This window comes from Rhinoderma darwinii, chromosome 6 (genome assembly GCF_050947455.1).
Source record: "Rhinoderma darwinii isolate aRhiDar2 chromosome 6, aRhiDar2.hap1, whole genome shotgun sequence".
NCBI classification, from domain to species: domain Eukaryota; kingdom Metazoa; phylum Chordata; class Amphibia; order Anura; family Rhinodermatidae; genus Rhinoderma; species Rhinoderma darwinii.
Genome location: NC_134692.1, coordinates 39,625,251 through 39,645,124, shown reverse-complemented (window position 1 = coordinate 39,645,124; position 19,874 = coordinate 39,625,251). Strand labels below are relative to the sequence as shown.

At 40.7% G+C, this 19,874-nt stretch overlaps 1 protein-coding gene across 2 annotated transcripts in view; it reads right to left on the bottom strand.

Moving 5' to 3' along the window:
- ITPRID2 (ITPR interacting domain containing 2) overlaps nucleotides 1–18,928 on the bottom strand; it is a 73,569-nt gene extending 54,641 nt beyond the window's left edge. The window contains exons 1-4 of one of the 2 annotated variants that reach the window (XM_075829540.1): nucleotides 18,837–18,928; nucleotides 17,925–18,153; nucleotides 5,634–5,679; nucleotides 349–404 (exon numbers count right to left, since the gene is read on the bottom strand). In XM_075829540.1, coding sequence (XP_075685655.1) covers nucleotides 349–404; nucleotides 5,634–5,679; nucleotides 17,925–18,096 — 274 coding nt within the window. In that variant the 5' untranslated portion in view covers nucleotides 18,097–18,153; nucleotides 18,837–18,928. Of the gene's footprint in view, nucleotides 1–348; nucleotides 405–5,633; nucleotides 5,680–17,924; nucleotides 18,154–18,258; nucleotides 18,698–18,836 lie in introns of those variants that run through there. The other variant, XM_075829539.1, reaches the window with a different exon arrangement.
- Nucleotides 18,929–19,874: the final 946 nt, after the last annotated feature.

Below are 19,874 nucleotides of genomic sequence, written 5' to 3'. Positions count from 1 at the left end.
TTGGCTTGATGTTAGAGAGGAACATCAAGTAATAAACAGTTATACTATATGTGGAGAGAAGCAACAATTATTAAAAGGACCGTTGGCACGGAGCTCTAAAATGATCTGCTCCCTCCCTTGTCACTATAAAAACCATACATGTCTAAAATCAAAAAACATGCAAGTTTAGTTTAACCCTAACAAGACATTTTATAGGTCAAACGTGAGAGAATCCACACCTGTCCTAGGGTAGAACACTAGTCCAGTGATCCAATCCCGCTGCACGTTTGCATAAGACACAGACTAAACAGTTGCTATTAATTGGCATGTTTGTAAACCTAGTGAGCAATAAGCAGAGTGATCACTTACCCTTTGGAAAGCCTGGCGGGGCGCTCTGTTCATCTAGGGACGCTCCCAGTGGTGTTCTGAAAACCACAAGATTACCCAACTTAGTTTTTCTCAAGTCCAGATAATGGTTTCATATCCTTCCTCTGTTACACAGTAAACATGTGATAAAGGGTGGATGACCAATCATCTTGTCACAGCAAGCCAAAGTGGAACATGGCACAGAAGAAAAGAATCTATAGCACCAACAGTATACAAACACACGTAAACATCTACACAATGTGCTGCTTGCACAAACTTGCAAGTTCCTATAAAAATTTTCCCCCTGTCACTCATGTAAGTTGAGGAGTTCCCCATTTATTTAAATGAAAGTTCACTGCGGCCCCAGGTTCTGACCCATAGAAATGAATAGGATTCGTTGACGTTGAACAACGTCTTACACAGCCTCATACCTGGTTGTATGATTTTCTTCCTGTACGTTTCTTTAACACAATCTGTGGAACAATTCCCATTACTTCTTTGCAAGAGGAAGGTACATAAGGCCCAATAAATAAAGACTGGGGCAGCACAGTGGCTGGAATATGACCAAGGGCACTATCCACATGGAGTTCGTATGTTATCGTGTATGCATGGGTGTTTTAAAAAAAAATAAAAAAATAGCGAGCCCTATTTTAGTGATTTTGTACAGTGCTGCAGAACATGTTGGTGCTCTATAAACAGGACCTTTTGTGCCATAGTCCCAGCACGGCTGGGACACTCATGTAATCTTTGCCAGGAAAAAGCTAGGAGCAAATCCATTATGTATGTATATGTGTATATATATATATATATATATATATATATATATATATACACATATATACACACCAGCAAAGAGAAGCAGCTGCACTCTGGTTCCAAACAGAAGTTATCCAGTAATAGACTGGTGCCAGCTGATAGTCCTGATCAAAAGACCATATAGATATCCCAAAAGTAAATCCAGCAGCACTCCGATGTTCAAAAGTGAAAAAAAAGTGGTTTATTATGCCAGCATGGCAGGTACAATGCAACGTTTCCGTCCCACCTTGGGACCTTTTTCAAGCTTATGCTTGAGTGCTCGGAGTGCTGCTGGATTTACTTTTGGGATATCTATATGGTCTTTTGATCAGGACTATCAGCTGGCACCAGTCTATTACTGGATAACTTCTGTTTGGAACCAGACACACACACACACACACACACACACACACACACACAGTGAAAGAAATAAGTATTTGATGCCTTGCTGATTTTGTAAGTTTGCCCACTGTCAAAGTCATGAACAGTTTAGAATTTTTAGGCTAGGTTAATTTTACCAGTGAGAGATAGATTATATAAAAAAAAAAAATAGTCAAAATTATATATATTTATTTGCATTGTGCACAGAGAAATAAGTATTTGATCCCCTACCAACCATTAAGAGTTCAGCCTCCTCCAGACCAGTTACACGCTCCAAATCAACTTGGTGCCTGCATTATAGACAGCTCTTACATGGTCACCTGTATAAAAGACTCCTGTCCACAGACTCAATTAATCAGTCTGACTCTAACCTCTACAACATGGACAAGACCAAAGAGCTTTCTAAGGATGTCAGGGACAAGATCATAGACCTGCACAAGGCTGGAATGGGCTACAAAACCATAAGTAAGACGCTGGGTGAGAAGGAGACAACTGTTGGTGCAATAGTAAGAAAATGGAAGACATACAAAATGACTGTCAATCGACATCGATCTGGGGCTCCATGGAAAATCTCACCTCGTGGGGTATCCTTGATCCTGAGGAAGGTGAGAGCTCAGCCGAAAACTACACGGGGGGAACTGGTTAATGATCTCAAGGCAGCTGGGACCACAGTCACCAAGAAAACCATTGGTAACACATTACGCCGTAATGGATTAAAATCCTGCAGTGCCTGCAAGGTCCCCCTGCTCAAGAAGGCACATGTACAGGCCCGTCTGAAGTTTGCAAATGAACATCTGGATGATTCTGAGAGTGGTTGGGAGAAGGTGCTGTGGTCAGATGAGACTAAAATTGAGCTCTTTGGCATTAACTCAACTCGCCGTGTTTGGAGGAAGAGAAATTCTGCCTATGACCCAAAGAACACCGTCCTCAGTGTCAAGCATGGAGGTGGAAACATTATGTTTTGGGGGTGTTTCTCTACTAAGGGCACAGGACTACTTCACCGCATCAATGGGAGAATGGATGGAGCCATGTATTGTCAAATTCTGAGTGACAACCTCCTTCCCTCCACCAGGACATTAAAAATGGCTCGTGGCTGGGTCTTCCAGAACGACAATGACCCGAAATATACAGCCAAGGCAACAAAGGAGTGGCTCAAAAAGAAGCACATTAAGTTCATGGAGTGGCCTAGCCAGTCTCCAGACCTTAATCCCATCGAAAATTTATGGAGGGAGCTGAAGATCCAAGTTGCCAAGCGACAGCCTCGAAATCGTAATGATTTACAGATGATCTGCAAAGAGGAGTGGGCCAAAATTCCATCTAACATGTGTGCAAACCTCATCATCAACTACAAAAAATGTCTGACTGCTGTGCTTGCCAACAAGGGTTTTGCCACCAAGTATTAAGTCTTGTTTGCCAAAGGGATCAAATACTTATTTCTCTGTGCAAAATGCAAATAAATAGATATAATTTTGACAATGTGATTTTCTGTTGTTTTTTTTTTATATAATCTATCTCTCACTGGTAAAATTAACCTAGCCTAAAAATTCTAGACTGTTCATGTCTTTGACAGTGGGCAAACTTACAAAATCAGCAAGGGATCAAATACTTATTTCCTTCACTGTATATACATACGATTTTTGAACCGATGTGGTGGGATATATATATATATATATATAAAATCTATCCCACCACATCGGTTCAAAAATCATGCCTACCCAGAATGAAGAGTTTAATAAATGCTTCTGGCCTGTATTATAATCCAGAGCTTCATTCAAAGGTCTGCTGGTTCCATCAACAAGCTTGTCAGACATCTCCAGAAGCTTAGCGGAGCTCCTGAAGTGAAGTGGGACACTTAGGTTTTCCTAAATCAGAGTATTGTACAGTGTAAAGACTACATCTCCAGGAGTGCAAATTAACAAGTTATGTGCATTCAGTGAACAAGAATTACATAACTATTGTAAAGCGATACATCTGACAGTAGATTAAAAAAAACAACTTCCTATTTTAGCAATAGAGGGAATACAAATACAGCGTTATTCTGAGTGACTACTACAACTACTGGGGAAGTAGAAGGCCTGCTCTGATTTGGGAAGTGAAGTGAGTGGCAAATACCATTGGTTCTGTGGACACCACCCTACAGCGTGTTGTTGCCGACTCCTAAACCTGACTAAGGGTGCTCTTACGCCTGCGATACTAACCGAAATAAACAACGTTACAGCACGTCAATCTGCGCTCATTCACAAGAAGCAACGATAGTTAATGTATATTAATTCAATAGTTTGTCCCCATGTATTTGCATAACATTGGCAGCACATCTCCCCCTTTAACGCGCTTTTACAGGGGCCAACGATCAGGTAAAGCACCTGGACCCCCACCAATCAAAACTTCTGACATGGCTCTTTGACAGATCAAAAAGGCTTGTAAGAGTTTAGGAACTTTTTATTGGAGAACAAAAAAAAAAAACAAAAAAAAAAACACACACACAATATACTGCAAAAACAATATTGCAGTGTACTGAAAATTAAACAAAACCAAAAAACAAACAAGCAAAAACATCCGACCTTGCCTATTCACTGGCAAGTTTTTTTGAGGGCATTGGATTAGAGGTGCAACGCGTAAACATGGCCGTAGGGTTTCTATACAGGAATCCTAAGATTTCGTAGCGCACAGGTTATGCCTCACTGGCAGCAATAAACTAGCACAGTTTATACAATAGAGCGCCACCTAGTAGTTATGCTTGCTACTACTTATTATGCCAGGTGTAAGAGGTCTGTCACATTCCCGTTCCCATTAAGGCTACATGTACGCGTTGTGGAATCTGGTGTAGAAAGTCTGCATCAAAACTGCAGGTAATACGCATCTAATAGTGTCTTTTTAGATGCGGTTTTAACATTTTGATGCAGAAATAGGTGCGTTTTATGCTGCGTATTTTGGTGCATTTTTTCTTAAAACTAGTCAGATACAATTCACAAGTGGAAATGCAAGATAAACTTGACATGCTGCGATTTTAATATATATATATATATATATATATATATATATATACACACACACACACACACACACACACACACAGCAGGCCAATTTACCTGCAGAAAAAAAAAAAAAAAAAAACCACGCAACATGTAGATGAGATTTCTGGAGATCTCATTAACTTTGCTAGTAACTGTATTACACTGCAGATTTACCACACGTAATACACATAGCATGCATTTGGCCTAAAGTGTTCATCTTAATGTTTCTACGGGAGAAATCAATCTGTTGGAGCAGGATACAATAATTTTTTTAGGATTCATACAGATTGCTTACATACGACAAAAACACTGTAGTCCGATTCTGCAGTCATACATTCCATTACAAGTCAATAGGTTAGCAAGAAGTAGTGGACAGATGGAAGGGACAAGGAATATAGAATTAGACTATACAGAGTTTACCCATTAATATTTAGTCAGAAGACACATTGGTCCTCCATTGGTGAATCTACACTTGTAAGCCATTGATCTAATAGTAGCAGACTGCAGACTGTCCCTAGAAAATTGCCACCAGATCCTAAGGTTTTGGGTTGTTTTCTATTGAGGTTTATGGAAGTTCTCTGGCCATTAGTAAGAAAGCGAAATGGGCTCCAGTAGCATAACTGGCTCCTAAAATCTACAGTCATTTGTCCACCTATAATAATCTAAACGCACACACACAGTTAGGGGCCATAAAATAACATCTTTGCACTTAGCTTGCAGAAAGGTGCCATGATGGAGGGAAGGAAAAAATAATAAAAAAAAAAATTATATATATATATATCTTTATTACATATGATTACGGTTTGTTAGGGTGGAACTGGGGGAAAAAAAACACAATTGGCACTGCAACACGAGTTGTGGATATAGTAGTAGAAAAATATACCCATCTTTCCAACCCTTCAGTTGCCATGCAGTATAATGCAATCTATTGTTACCTGTAAGCAGTCATTTCATACTAAGACAATCACCAAAAGATAGACGTTCAGAAGGGTAGTCAGGACGTACAAGAGTCTGAATTAGATAGAAAAGCGATAAGACTCACCAGAAGTAAAAAAAGTTTTATTTATTTTAAAAAGAAAAAAACATTTTACTTCTTACCTACAGTCATTTAACCATATTGCAATCTTTTCATTAGGTATGTGACCTGCAAATAGAAAAAAAAACAACATAAAATACACCCAATTTATGACTAATTTGCTGATAGAATCATTACGGAAACAAGTACATTAGTCCTAGAACTTCCTCCCAGATAAGACGGCCTAGCTACTCAATTCAGAATATAATTTAGGAGAACCACTGTATTAGGCTGGTCATTGACATGACATATTTGCCAGCAGGACGGTTATGGTGGCAGACCACGGCCAAGATCATCAGGATAAGAAGCAGAAAACTCCCAATATCTTATTAGAGAACACAGGTTTGATATCGGATCCTGTACAAACCCTCCCCACTGCCCAAAAAAAAAAAAAATGCCAGGTGTTTGACAGTAGCTTGTCCTACTCTAACCACTGAAACAACTCCTGACAGACCCCTCCAGGATACATATTTGCTGTATTACCATGTTCTCTTGAATATGCTTTGGCTAATAAAATCGGAACCTGTGCCATACAATGTAAAACCTCTACTTTAAAAGGGGTATTCACACTTATGGCATATCCACAAGACAAGGAGAATGGTAACCCCTCAATTGTCAAGATATTCATACATTTTCAGGAGGAATGACAGAGGAACAGCAGAGTTCTAAGAAAACGTGCATGGTCTTTTGTTTAGTTGTAATGCAAGAATTTACTAAAAGGTTCTTGTTTAATAAACCTTGATTATACTCCCCACAATGCTACATTAAAATTGGTAAGTATGTACATAGACCTCGATTAACGTATCGCTATCACCATTGATTAGATATTGGACTTGAAGAAATAAAAATGCATTCTGTCCACGAGGTCTATTCCACCTGTCTCTGCCGGGAAGCTCAAGTACTACGGCTTCATTTCGACCCTTATTTGTCCCCATTTGAGTTCAGAGTTTAAATTATTTTTTCTACATGACCTTTGTGCAGAAAGGAAAACTTTTTGGGCAAAATGATTGTCTTGACAATAGCAATTTAATCTGCTCTTGAGATGGGGAGGCCAACCCATACCCTAAAATTTTCTCCAACCTGTGGAGAGAAATTAGGCACCCTTTAGTCCAGTTTCTCGCAGATTACTTCAATCCAGAAATGTTTAAAGCCATCATCTGGTTGGAGTAATTTAAAAATTTTCTCAATAAAAGTAGTAGCTGTACTTATTTTACCTTTTCATCTCCAGTTTCTATAAGCCCTGAACCCTGCCCACTGCATTATTCAGGTACTCTAAGGGTACGGTCCCACATAGAGAGACGTCCACGTGCGGACTAAACTCCGCTGTCTTGCAGGGGCTAATGGCATCACAATTTTGGTGTAAATACTAGCAAAGTTGTGCAGCCATTGGCCAATGCAAGTGAGCAGGGTTTTGGCTGCCATGTGGACGCCACCTGATGGGACCATACTCTAAGAATGGCAAAAAGTAACCGGTGTACAGGGATATTTTGTCATTTCTCCCTCCTGCTCAATCTATTATTGCCAAAGGCTCAATTGCCAGGGCAAAGAGCAGGGGTGAGAGGACAAACATGTGTTGTCCCACAGAAAAATAAAAAAAATCTGCAACGTCTCAGCATTAACACTGAACCTGCCTTCTGGGTTGGTATAGAGTAGCCAAACCCACCTGATAACTTTTGAAGCTTTCCATCACAGGAATCCCCACCATCCTTTTAAATGCTAAGACATTTCTAAACGGAACTAATGTGAAGCATAAACAGATTTCAATATAACCCCATGGACTAATTATACAATATTTTGCTGAACGCCCAAAAGAGTTGAGAGTAGGGTTGTCACGATACCAGAATTTGGGCTTTGATTCCGATACTTCGTGTAGTATTGCCATGTCGATACCATAACGATACTTTGCCAACAGTTATAATAAAAAAAAATTAAAAAAAAAGTTCTTCCATTTTCTGATGTGAGGCGCGACGTGTGATGAATTTTGAATGTGCCTCACATTAATAGTAATTAACCCCATCATGTTTGTCAGTCCTAATGGGTTAATGTGTAAGGTACATGATGGGGTTAATTACTATTAATGTGAGGCACATGGAGGTTAAATTCTATCACACCTCGTGCCTCACATTAATGAGTGAAAGAATGCAGTTTTTATTTTATTTTACAGCGTACACATAAATGATGCAAAAAAATAGTTGTGCAGGTTATTACGGCCGCACCAATACCGAATGTGTGTATTTTATGTATTGAGACTTATTTTAATATTTATTGTAAAAAAAAAAGGTGTGTTTTTTTAAATTTAATATTACTTTATGTTTTTACTTTAATGTACTGGCATATATCTATATGCTAGTACATTACCCATGCACGGATAGTACACAGGCAGTTGTTAGGACATACCCAAGTATGCCCCAACAACAGGAAATATGGTAAGACAGCCCTGGCGTCCTTCAATGGACCCTGGGCTGTCTGCCCATATATGGTGTCTCTCAATCGTGTCATAGGGATTCCTGTGATGCGATCCAAGGGGCATCCCCCCTTCTCACTTCCTCTTGAATGCTGCATTCAGCTTTGATCACAGCATTCAGTGGAATAATGGCGGAAATAAGAGGTTTCTCTGATCTCCGCCGTTATAGAGCGGGGCTGCAGCTGTGTAATAATGTCAGGAGCTGGACAATGACTGTAAGTGCGTTGTCAGCATGAGGAGATGTGGCCGGCGCTGCACTAATGAGCGTCGGTTCAGGCACTGAGGACAGAACATGGGGGTGTTTTATAGCGTGCCCGCCATGTTCTCTGTCTCCAGTGCCGCCGCTCATTAGTGCAGCGCTGGCCGCATCGCATCATCCTGCCAGCGCGCACTTGTCAGTGCTCCGGAGTGGGGCAATGGCTGTATTACATAGATGCAGCCCCGCTCTCATACATTCATGTATTACTATACTTAGCTATGTGGCCGCACAGCTTAGTATCGAAATACCTGAAATAACGGTATCGAATCGTTTGGGGATGCCCAGTATCGAGGTTTCGATGCATCGTGCATCCCTAGTTGAGAGATACTTTAAAAGGAACCTGTCACCAGCATTTCACCTATTGAACTTTACATATCCCTCACTGGCCGCTGCTATCAAAAGTTCATTGCCGTTATCCCCTCTCCTAAACTCCTCCGACTGTAAATAACGGTCTGCAAATATTTTGCGCCTTTTATCGTAATAATCCGGTGTCACTTTATGCTCACACCCCAGAAGAGGACATCAATGCACAAGCGCAGGATTGTGTGTGCTGGGGGAAGGCGAGGAGCTGTCAATCAAAAGTAAGGAGGCGGGGTAAACTCGGAAAGACTTGAAGAATAAAGATTTGACTCTTATGCTCATTAGCATACGGTGCGGGAATACTAAAAAGCTGAATACTAAAGCTACAGAGCCAACTAAGACGACAATTATAGGTTATATAGAAATGATTTTTCACCCACTACCACCAGGTATTGCTGGTTTAATAGGTGAAATGCTGGTGACAGGTTCTCTAGAACGTGCTCAACCAGCTCCAGTAAACATTACTGTGATCTAAACAAATTTATGGAAATAAGGAACAGTTTCCCTTTTTCTTCTAGTAGAGGTAAAAGGCACAATGAGGCTCTCCCTATAACATCACATCATGATGATACATTGTTATGTAATGAGTGCAGAGGAAATAAAATTAGGATCTATGTTGGCGCTGCTGCGTGGTGTAGAAAGGATGAAGATCCAAAAGCCAGATAAAAGTAAAATGATTTATTGCTATGCAATGCGTTTCAACGCCGAACTGGCGTTTTCATCAGGCATGCCCTTTCTTTTATGTTCCCCATGCCTGATGAAAACGCCAGTTCGGCGTTGAAACGCGTTGCATAGCAATAAATCATTTTACTTTTATCTGGCTTTTGGATCTTCATCCTTTCTACACCACGCAGCAGCGCCAACATAGATCCTAATTTTATTTCCTCTGCACTCATCACAATCAAGCGGTTACCTCGGCAACCGGCATCGGATCTGGCAGCAGCTAATACGTGGATTTCTACATTCAACTCCTCTAACCTCACGGTGAGCATTTATTATTTTTATTTCTCACCTACACCTTCTTTGATCCACACCAAGTGGCGCCGTGGTTTTTGCCCTCTCTCTACATTGTTATGTAGTCATTTTGCAAAAATGGCGCTATTGTTGATTAGGTGCACCAAAGTCACTTCGGCAGTTGTAAATTTTGCACAACAATATTTCTTCAAGAGACACTTCTGGGTCAGACAGACCTCGTTAGCTTAGAAAATGTAGCATTTGCTTTTCAAATTTGGTGCAAACATAAGGCCACATGCTGAAACTGAAGCCAGTTGGCCTGGTGCTTCTTAAAGAGGCTCTGTCACCACATTATAAGTGCCCTATCTTGTATATAATGTGATCGGCGCCGTAATGTAGATTACAGCAGTGTTTTTTATTTAGAAAAACAATCTATTTTCACCAAGTTATGACCTATTTTAGCTTTATGCTAATTACTTTCTTAATAGACCACTGGGCGTTTTACTTTTTGACCAAGTGGGCGTTGTGGAGAGAAGTGCATGACGCTGACCAATCAGTGACCAATCAGCATCATACACTTCTCTCCATTCATTTACTCTGCACATCGTGAACAATGCAGGATCACTATGTGCATCACATACTCACACATTAACGTTAATGAAGTGTCTTGACAGTAAATAGACATCACTTCCAGCCAGGACGGGATGTCTATTCACAATCCAGACACTTCGGTAACGTTTGTGTGTGACTTACAGCACAGCAAGCGTAATCTCGCTGTAAATGACAGCACAGCGTGATCTCGATGTGCTGTGTGAGTAAGTCACACACAAATGTTAGTGATGTGTCAGGATTGTGAATAGACATCGTCCTGGCTGATAGTGATGTCTATTCACTGTCAGGACACTTCAGTAACGTTAATGTATTTGTGTATGTGACTGCACATAGTGAACAACACAGATTCACTATGTGCGGTGTAAATGAATGGGGTGAAGTGTATGACGCCGATTGGTCAGTGTCATACACTTCTCTCCACAATGTCCACTTGGTCAAAAGTAAAAACACACCCAGTTGTCTTTTAAGAAAGTCATTAGCATAAAGCTAAAATAGGTCATACCTTGGTGAAAATAGATAGTTTTTCTAAATAAAAACCACTGCTGTTTTCTACATTACAGCGTCGATCACATTATTTACAAGATAGGGCACTTATAATGTGGTGACAGAGACTCTTTAACTTTGGCACGTGGGTTTGTACCATTTTCAACTCCATTTCTACCGAAAAACACTGTCTGTAGTATCTTATGAACTGTGGCATATGTTAGCCATCTGTAATGAGGAGAATAACCTAGCCATGTGGACGGCCACTTGTATATGCAGGACAGTAAAATAAATACAAGTCATGGATATGTGTTTCCCACTGTACATTCATAAAAGATTTCCGAATCTGCAGAAAGTAGTTACTACAGGCCGGTCAACCTATATATTTAGCATGTTTACAAAACAAATGGCAAAGAAAAATGTCCGCAGACTAAACACCTGGAAAGAAAAAAAAAAAAAAGTAATTAACTAGTTGATAAACCAGTACAGCAGGAATGTGTCTTAGAAGCGATGACCAGATTTGGTCTAAAAGGACCAAATGTCAGCATTTAACCCCTCAGTCACCACCAATACGCCTTTTCATGTTCGTCACTAAGGGGCCTTAGGCTAGGCTGACGCCTTTTCACGTTGGCCTAGTCTAAGTCCTGCTCGGGTCTCCCGTGCAGGCTGGTGCCGGGGCTCTGCTGTCTGATGACAGCTGGGCTCCTGCTCCAACACCCGCGATCGAAGTTTACTTCGATCGCGGCCGTTTAACCTGTTAAATGCCGCCGTCAATAGCGACCGCGGCATTTAACTTGTTTACAGAGTGAGTGAGCTCCCTCTGTCACCCATCGGCGGCCCGCAAATGCAATCGCGGGTCTCCGATGGGGTGTCATGGCAGCCGGGGGCTTGATAAAAGCCCCCAGGTCTGCCCTGGACATATGCCTGCTAGGACGCACCAGAGGCACGTCCTAATAGATTGCCTGTCAGATTTACACTGACAGGCAATAATGCTCTGGTATACGAAGTATACCAAAGCATTATAGCAGCGATCTGAAGATCGCACAGTAAAGTCGCCTAGTGGGACTAATAAAATAAGTAATAAATGTGAAATAAAGATTACTAATAAAAATGACAGTAAAATAAATAAAACTATTTTCTTCCATAAAAAGTGGTCTTAGTAAAAGTGTAAAAAAATAAATAAAAAGTACACATATATGGTATCGCCGCAACAGTAATTACTCAATTAATAAAGTTAATATGTAATTTAAACCGCAAAGTGAACACCGTAAAAAAAACAATGGCGAAATTGCAATTTTTTTTCCATCGCTCCCCAAAAAAAGTCATAATAAAAATCAATAAGTCTCATGCACCCCAAAACAGTATCAATTAAAACTACGTCTTGTCCCGCAAAAAAACAAGCCCAAAAAAATCACTACATTGATGAAAAATAAAAAAGTTACGGCTCTTGGAAAGCAACGATGCAAAAACAAATAATTTTAGTTCAAAAGTGTTTTTATTGTGCAAAAGTCGTAAAACATAACAAAACTTCTACATATGTGGTATCGCCGTAATCGTACCGACCAATAGAATAAAGGTAACATGTTATTTACGTCGCATAGTGAACGGCGTCAATTTAAAAACGCATATAACAATGGTGACATTTCAGGTTTTTTTTTTTTATAATCCCCCCAAAAAATTATATGTACCAAAAAATGGTGCTATTAAAAATTACAACTAATCCCGCAAAAAACAAGTCCTCATACAGCTATGTAGACTAAAAAAATAAAAAAAAGTTATAGCTCTTTGAATGAGACTATAGAAAAACGAATAAAATAGCTTGGTCATTAGGGCCTAAAATGGGCTGGTCACTAAGGGGTTAAATTACCATGAGTACATGGTAATAAAAATAAAAACATTTTACCAATAAAATTGCAGAAACTTAACTTTTCCACATTTTCATTTGCCGCTGAAAGATGCAGCAAAGAGAGAGTACGGCATGGTAGAAACCAAGAAAAAAATAATTCTCCGGTAACTTGACAGACACCATGACTGAAACCTGATGGACCCGCTTATAGTCAATAGGCTCAGTTGGTGCCGGTGACAGTAGAACGGAAATGACAGATGCAGATGTGAATAGAGACTTGTGTGTTAAATCGCATTCAATAGGCTAGGTTCAACTCATATTTTCCTTTTTCTGTTCCATCACAGAAAGCAAAAAAACAAAGATAACGACAGGCTGGATCAAATCACATAACAGACACCACAGGGCCCGACAGGTCAACTATAATGTCCGCTTTGGAAACTACCTTCAGCTATACACACTGGCTAGGATAAAAGATGATATGAGGATTTATGTATAAGGATGACTAAGTCAATACTTTTTTTTTTTAACAATTATATAACAGTTTATGGTCAATTATCAGATCTCCGTTTAAACAGGGACACTTTAAAAAAAGAAATGTGCTACATTTATTAACAAGGTAATGTGACATATTGAAGTAAAGGGTTGGGGGCAGGTGGCGACGGTCACAAATATAGCAAATAGAGATGCACATGGAATTTCATATTCTCCTCCATTGACTTGCATAACACAGGCCAACATTTAGAGTTGTCTGTGAATGGGGCAAAGACCACAGTCCTGAAACAATGGCTCTCCACTGTGGCTAAATAGAAGGGGGACTTGAACTAGGGTACCCACCGCCCCCATGACGTATATATGCCATAATAGGACACATGGACAAGGGCTGCCTAGTAGAGACAACCCTGTAATGCCATAGCTTGCTATTCTGTATACATTCAGGAGCAAACAAATATAATTTGTTTGTCAACACAAACACTATTATGGAGGATTTCTCCCCTAGAAGCATTGCTTGTAGGGGAGAGTATGGTGCCTCAGGGTGTCACCATACAGAAGCACACACGTCCATAATATGAACCTATAGGGAATTGGTTTGCCACCCTATAGGGTCCACGCACATGACATTGCTTGGTGCATGAGCGCTGAAATTTATTTTCCCAACATATCCACAATCCTTCTCAAAAATGTAAATTCGCCCATTACTTTTGCTCCAGGGGTCACACAGGTTTATATGCCTTTTCCAAGGAATCTAAATTTGTGACACATCTTCCTGTTTATCTTGTAAATCTGGCTGAGAAAGAAAACCAGTAAGATATTTATGATGTAAAAGTCTGTATAATAGGATATACTAAAAAGTACCACCCTGTGGCTGCCGTACCAACTGGTCATGCAGGAAAAAGACAAAAAACAAAAAACACAGACAAGGCATTTCTAAATAATACAAGGAGACTACATGCAGATGCATTGTACACAGGGGCTACAAGTCGTCTAGACATCATATTGCCCCATGGGGCATTATATAGTATACACTAACTACTCAGCGGGTTATAGGACCCTCCCTAAACTACAATGACTGAGTATGCCCAGTTTTCAGCAAGGTCACATCATTTATAAAACACATCGATCTAACAATCTATTTCAATAAAGCAAATTTCTTAAAACAAATTGTATAATGTATTTTAATTGTGCCAACACATGTACTGCCTTACAAGATTAACATAAGTCCCGTATTTGAATGTATTCATTGTATAAATGGACGAGTTGGCATGGTTTCCTGGACGCATCGTGGTCGGGTCAATGCCGCACCGTGGGGCTCCTCTCCACAAGTGTATCACATTGACAAACTTCTATACATTATTGGACCAACCCCCTTTCTAATGGGAAGCTACCATCATGTGGGCCCTGCAATGTAAAGGCTCATTTAACGTACCCCACTTGTAGCAGTTTTTTCTGCTCTGGCCTCAGGGGGTACTGACCAGAAGACTCAGAATACCCTAACAGGAAACCCAAATATGCAGTTGTCTTAAAGTCAGGTTCCTAGACTACTTTTTTTTCCCCTCTTTTTATTAGATTGCCACTTTTTTCTTGTTTTGTAATTCCTCAATTTTTTGAAAAACTTTTTTTTTTTTTTTTTTTACTCCCTTTGCAACAAGAGCGTATGGTCTCAAAACCAGTTAGACGCAGAAACTATAATTAAAGGGTTATTCCCATATTATAAAGTTAGGATATGCCTTCACATTATGATCTGTAGGGTCCAAATTCTGGGACCCCCACTGATCCCATATATAAAAAGGGCTGCAGTGCTGATTTAGTGCTGCACCCCCTTCAAAGTTTTCCCTGCACAGCAGCCACCGGGCTTGAATGCAGTTCCCTGCACAGTGGCCCCTTCATTTTCAGGACCTGTAGGGGTTCCCGAGTTCAGATCCCCACGTTCATAACACAATGGCATATCACATCACTTTAGAAGATGGGAATACCCCTTTAACAATACAAACAAATTTACAGTGATAATAAGGGTCCTGGGTGGTACAACCAAAAAAACGATATATATATGATAAAAATGACAAGTTGTGATCAGTTTAACCTCAAGATTGTAGTGTCTATTTAATTGTGTGAGGGGAGAACAAAAATGCAAATATTTCCCACTATATAAACTAATTATCAGTGGTAAAAAGTAGTGGTAGAAAATTAATTTGCGCACGTTCCCGTATCACTAAATAGGTCGTCCCAAGTACACATTGTACATAAAAGTTCGGTAATATGGGAAGAGACATGGGCACTTTTATATAACATGGTCAAGATACTGAAGTCTATGATGGTCTTCTGCTGAACCCCAAATAATTGCAGTGAACATCATTTAAAGCCCCCGTCACACGCAGTGGATTTGTTGTGGATTTTCTGTCCAGATTTGCAGGTGTAAAATCCCCAACGGAAGAAAGCTGCAAACAAAAATCTCATCCCAGTGCGCATGCTCATACGGTTCTGGATGTTCACTGTGAATTTCACCCCATTTCAATGCAGAAGGGGTGAAATCTGCACGAAGCACAGATTTTGCTGCAGAAACATTGAAGAAATGCTGAAGAGAATCCCATGTGTGCGCAAGATGCCTTAGTCCACATCATTTGGGGGTTATAGCCTTCTGGGGGGGGGGGGGGGGGGGTATAACATCTCACTGGAATCATATTCACTGCTGTTCTGGCAGCACCACCTGCACAGCAAGACTCCCTGCACACACTGCAGAATTTTCTTTTGCAGAAATCCATATAAAGCAGAAACCCTCCCATTCAGATGAATGCAACAGATTTTCGGTCAAAGAAATGTGCAGGGGACCTAAGAGTTTGATCCTTTTCAGTCTATATCAGCTGTGTACGTGTGGCCTTATAAAGGTATGTTCACACGCAGTGGTTTCAGACGTAATTCGGGCGTTTTACGCATCGAATTACGGCTGAAAAAACGCCCCTAATACGCCTACAAACATCTGCCCATTGCTTTCAATGGGAATTACGATGTTCTGTTCCCACGAGCCTTTATTTTACGCGTCGCTGTCAAAATACGGCACGTAAAATGACGGCACGTCAAAAGAAGTGCAGGACACTTCTTGGGATGTTTTTGGAGGCGTTTTTCATTGACTCCATTGAAAAACAGCTCCAAAAACTGCCGTAAAAAATGCTGCGAAAAATGGGAGTTGTTAAAAAAAAACTTCTGAAAATATTTTCTGACGTTTCTGGTCACTGCGTGTGAACATACCCTAAGTCGGGCACACAAAATCTATGCGGCGGCACATAGTCCATATGATTTTGAATTACGGAACCGTAATCATTCCGTGTGCACTGTATGGTGCCTCTCAGGAGGCGATGTATTACCACCAGGAAGCAGAGATTCTAGAGGACAATTCCTGCATAATACAGTTTCTCATAAAGAAAAAAAATAATCATAATCTGAGACATTAGTTCAGCACCGTTCTCCATCAGTCTATAAGCTCCGTAGAACATATACAAGCTCTTTGCCATATACTTGAATACGCTTTGCCAAGTGCACGGTCGCACAACTGATTTCTACTACACAAGCTTCTTTCAATCCAGATTCCTCCCGCTGTGCCAGTTTTAATACGTTATTATTCTCAAAACAACAGCATATGCAACAACATAACCTAATGAAGAAACAAAAAAACAAATACAAACTGGGTGAACATAAACAAACTGTCCCAAACATGAAGGGGATTAATGAACGGATCACTCAGGAGACTTTAAAGCCTATAGAAATCAGCCTAGGAGAAGTATATATATATATATTTAACTGGTGCCCACGAGAGTCAAGCACACAGCAGGTAGGCGTTAATGACGGTCCATAGTTAAGTGGTGCCAACATGTCCCAGAGTGAAGAACACTACAAGCCATAAAGTCCTAAAAATTATTTCTACCACCCAATAATCTAAGGAATATAAAATCCTACAGGCAGCCTTATTAGATGCATTACAGAGTGGTGTAATAGGTTTATACACATGTAGAGCAATAACGGCATAATTTGATCCCTTACTACTGATCTGGTTGTAAAAGGGTTTTTACAAAAACTCAATACACACAAGAGATCAACACAGTTTTACAAATCCAAAATATATATTAATAATACACTATATTGTATCCATGTAGATCAGTTTATATGGACATGTTTCAAAACAAGCCACATTTATATAAACATATACAACACCTTTGGATTTTCAGGTTTTACACGACGGACTCCGCACCAGGGCACCATCCATCAAAACTATCACTAGTATAAGTATGTGGGTACAGTGTACCCCAACACAGATTATTGAGAACAGACTTTAGAAGGGACATTTTAATCAATGTTGGGGACTGTCAGTGCCCTGGCACACCCTAACAGTCGGTCTCATGTGGGGGCAACAACTGGCAATGGGTGAGATTAATAAAAATTACTACAAAAGGAAAAGGGGTAGTAGATGCCCAACGCAACCAATCAGGTTGCGGCTTTCATTTTCCAAAGGGCTTCTGAAAAATGAGAGCTTGCACATGATTGGTTGCTAGGGGCAACTGTAACACCAGTTTTGTAGCTCTCCCTCAGTCTGTCAATACTTTAACATATACCCCAGAAAAATGGTGGAACCATCAATGGCATAAATTGGGCACATACCGATCCTAGTGGGGGACCGGCACCATAGTGACATGTATAGTACTATATAATAACATAACTATTGAGCAAGCACTTGCAGGAGCAGAATGAGGAAGTATGGGGGCTACTGATTTCCTGAAGGTTACTGCCCGCCTGTCACATTACTAGAGCTGGAAAGTTTGCAGAACTTATAAGAACAAGTGATCACTGACCGGAGCCCTCTCCTCCCAGCTGTAGCTTCCCCTGTACAGCCTGGGAAATGTGTCTGGCTTCCGCTGAGACATCCTCCGATGCTTGCCAGGAATCTCTGCTTTTCGCCCAGGCCTTCCTCTTCTCAGTCACTATCGCCCTGTTCTGAGCCTCCTCCAGGGCTGCTTCATCCATAGCGAGCGCCGCTCTTATTCAGCCTCTTCCTCGTCGCCTTCTTAGCACTCAAGCAACCTGTAGAGTCAAAGTAGAAACATGACCCCCTGCCTGTATCCCGAGCAGCGGAAGTAACGCCAAACACAAAACCCACCAGTCTGTACCATTACTCCAGATACTTACATGTCAATCATTCCATACTGCGCGGCGCTGAAAACTTTACTGACCCGTCTCAGCCCGCACTTTAGTTTGTGTAACGTTCCCGGCCAAGCGTCTTTTTTTGCTTTCCTGCTCCGCTCGCCCCCGCCTTTTCCACTCAGCTTTTTTTTATCAATTGTTAAACTGCAGCAACTAAAACTTTTTTTTTACGAAGCCATCACAGAGAGGAAACTAGCGCGCAGGCGCTCCTTGTCTGGAGTATATTAAAACAACACCTGAAATAGGAGGGGGCAGAGATGTGTGACCCGCCCCTCTCCTCGGGCTCAGTGACAGAATAAGGGTCAGACTAGGAATGTACGTCCACAGGGAGGGCGGCTCTGCAGCAAGAAAAATGCGGTTTTAGCTCAGGAGCCGTCCAGTATCAGAGATTATGTGCAGTATTTAATGAGGGCGTTACATTATGGAGCCTATGTGTCTTAATTGAAGCCAAGTTGTGCTAGTTATCTGCAATACACACCTAATAACCTGCAGTTTTCGCAAATAAGAAGTTAATGAGTAGTTGGGTGTGGACTGTATATTCTGTGAGTCACTTTTTGTTTTACCTGAGAATTACAGTAGATGACAATGCAGGTAGTAATGGCTGATGAGGACGTCTGCCATAACTGCCACGAGTGTGCGACGTCCCTATATTAGCGGTTTTTGCAGGTAGACTTGAGATGCAAAGTTTTTTCACTGTAAATCCCGCCCCCAAATGTACAGGCCACACCCCCAAAATGCTGCCTCCTAAAGACCACCCCTGTCTATATGCCCAATGGATGTGGTAGAGGGGGGTTCCCTCACTCAGGACCCCCTTTATGAGCCACGATTCAGAGCGCTGTAGTAGCGGCTCCTGTTGTGGCGATCTCGAGCCATCTATATTACATACACCGTCATTCATCTGAATAGTATGCAATTAATACACCTGGCTGAACATGGCTTCCCCTGGCAAAACTGGCCTCTTGCTGGTGGGTGATGGAAGCCGGGCCTGTTCTGAAAGGACCATCAGGGTGCCCCAATAAACCATAGTACTCACAGAGTATCTGGGTTCACACTGTTCGTTTTTGTTACGTTTTTAACATTCAATTTTTTTGTTTTGATAGATAAACTTCAATGGCAACTCATCAATCAAAACAAAAAAACGTTAGAGGGTTTGTCCGCTTACCGCAAATTAATATTAATTTTAATATAAGTGAAAGTTATATAATTTTCCAATATACTTTCTGTATTAATTCCTCACAGTTTTAAGATCTCTGCTTCTTGTTATTCAGTAGGAACATTTAGTTATTTCCAGTGGATAAAGTTCTGTCCATGGTCATGTGATGGACACGCAGGTGCAGGGCTCGTTACAGTATGTGGATCAGAGCTGTGTATTGTAACAAGTCGTGCACCTGTGTGATCATCACATGACCATGGACAGAATTTTATCCGCTGGAAGTAAACAATGAATTTTCCTTCTGAATAACAGCAAGTAGAGATCTTGAAAACCGTGAGGAATTAATGCGGAAAGTATAATGGGAAATTTGATAACTTAAAAAAATAATATTTGATTAAACCAGACAACCCCTTTAAAATGCACAGTGTGAACATAGCCAAAGAAAGAC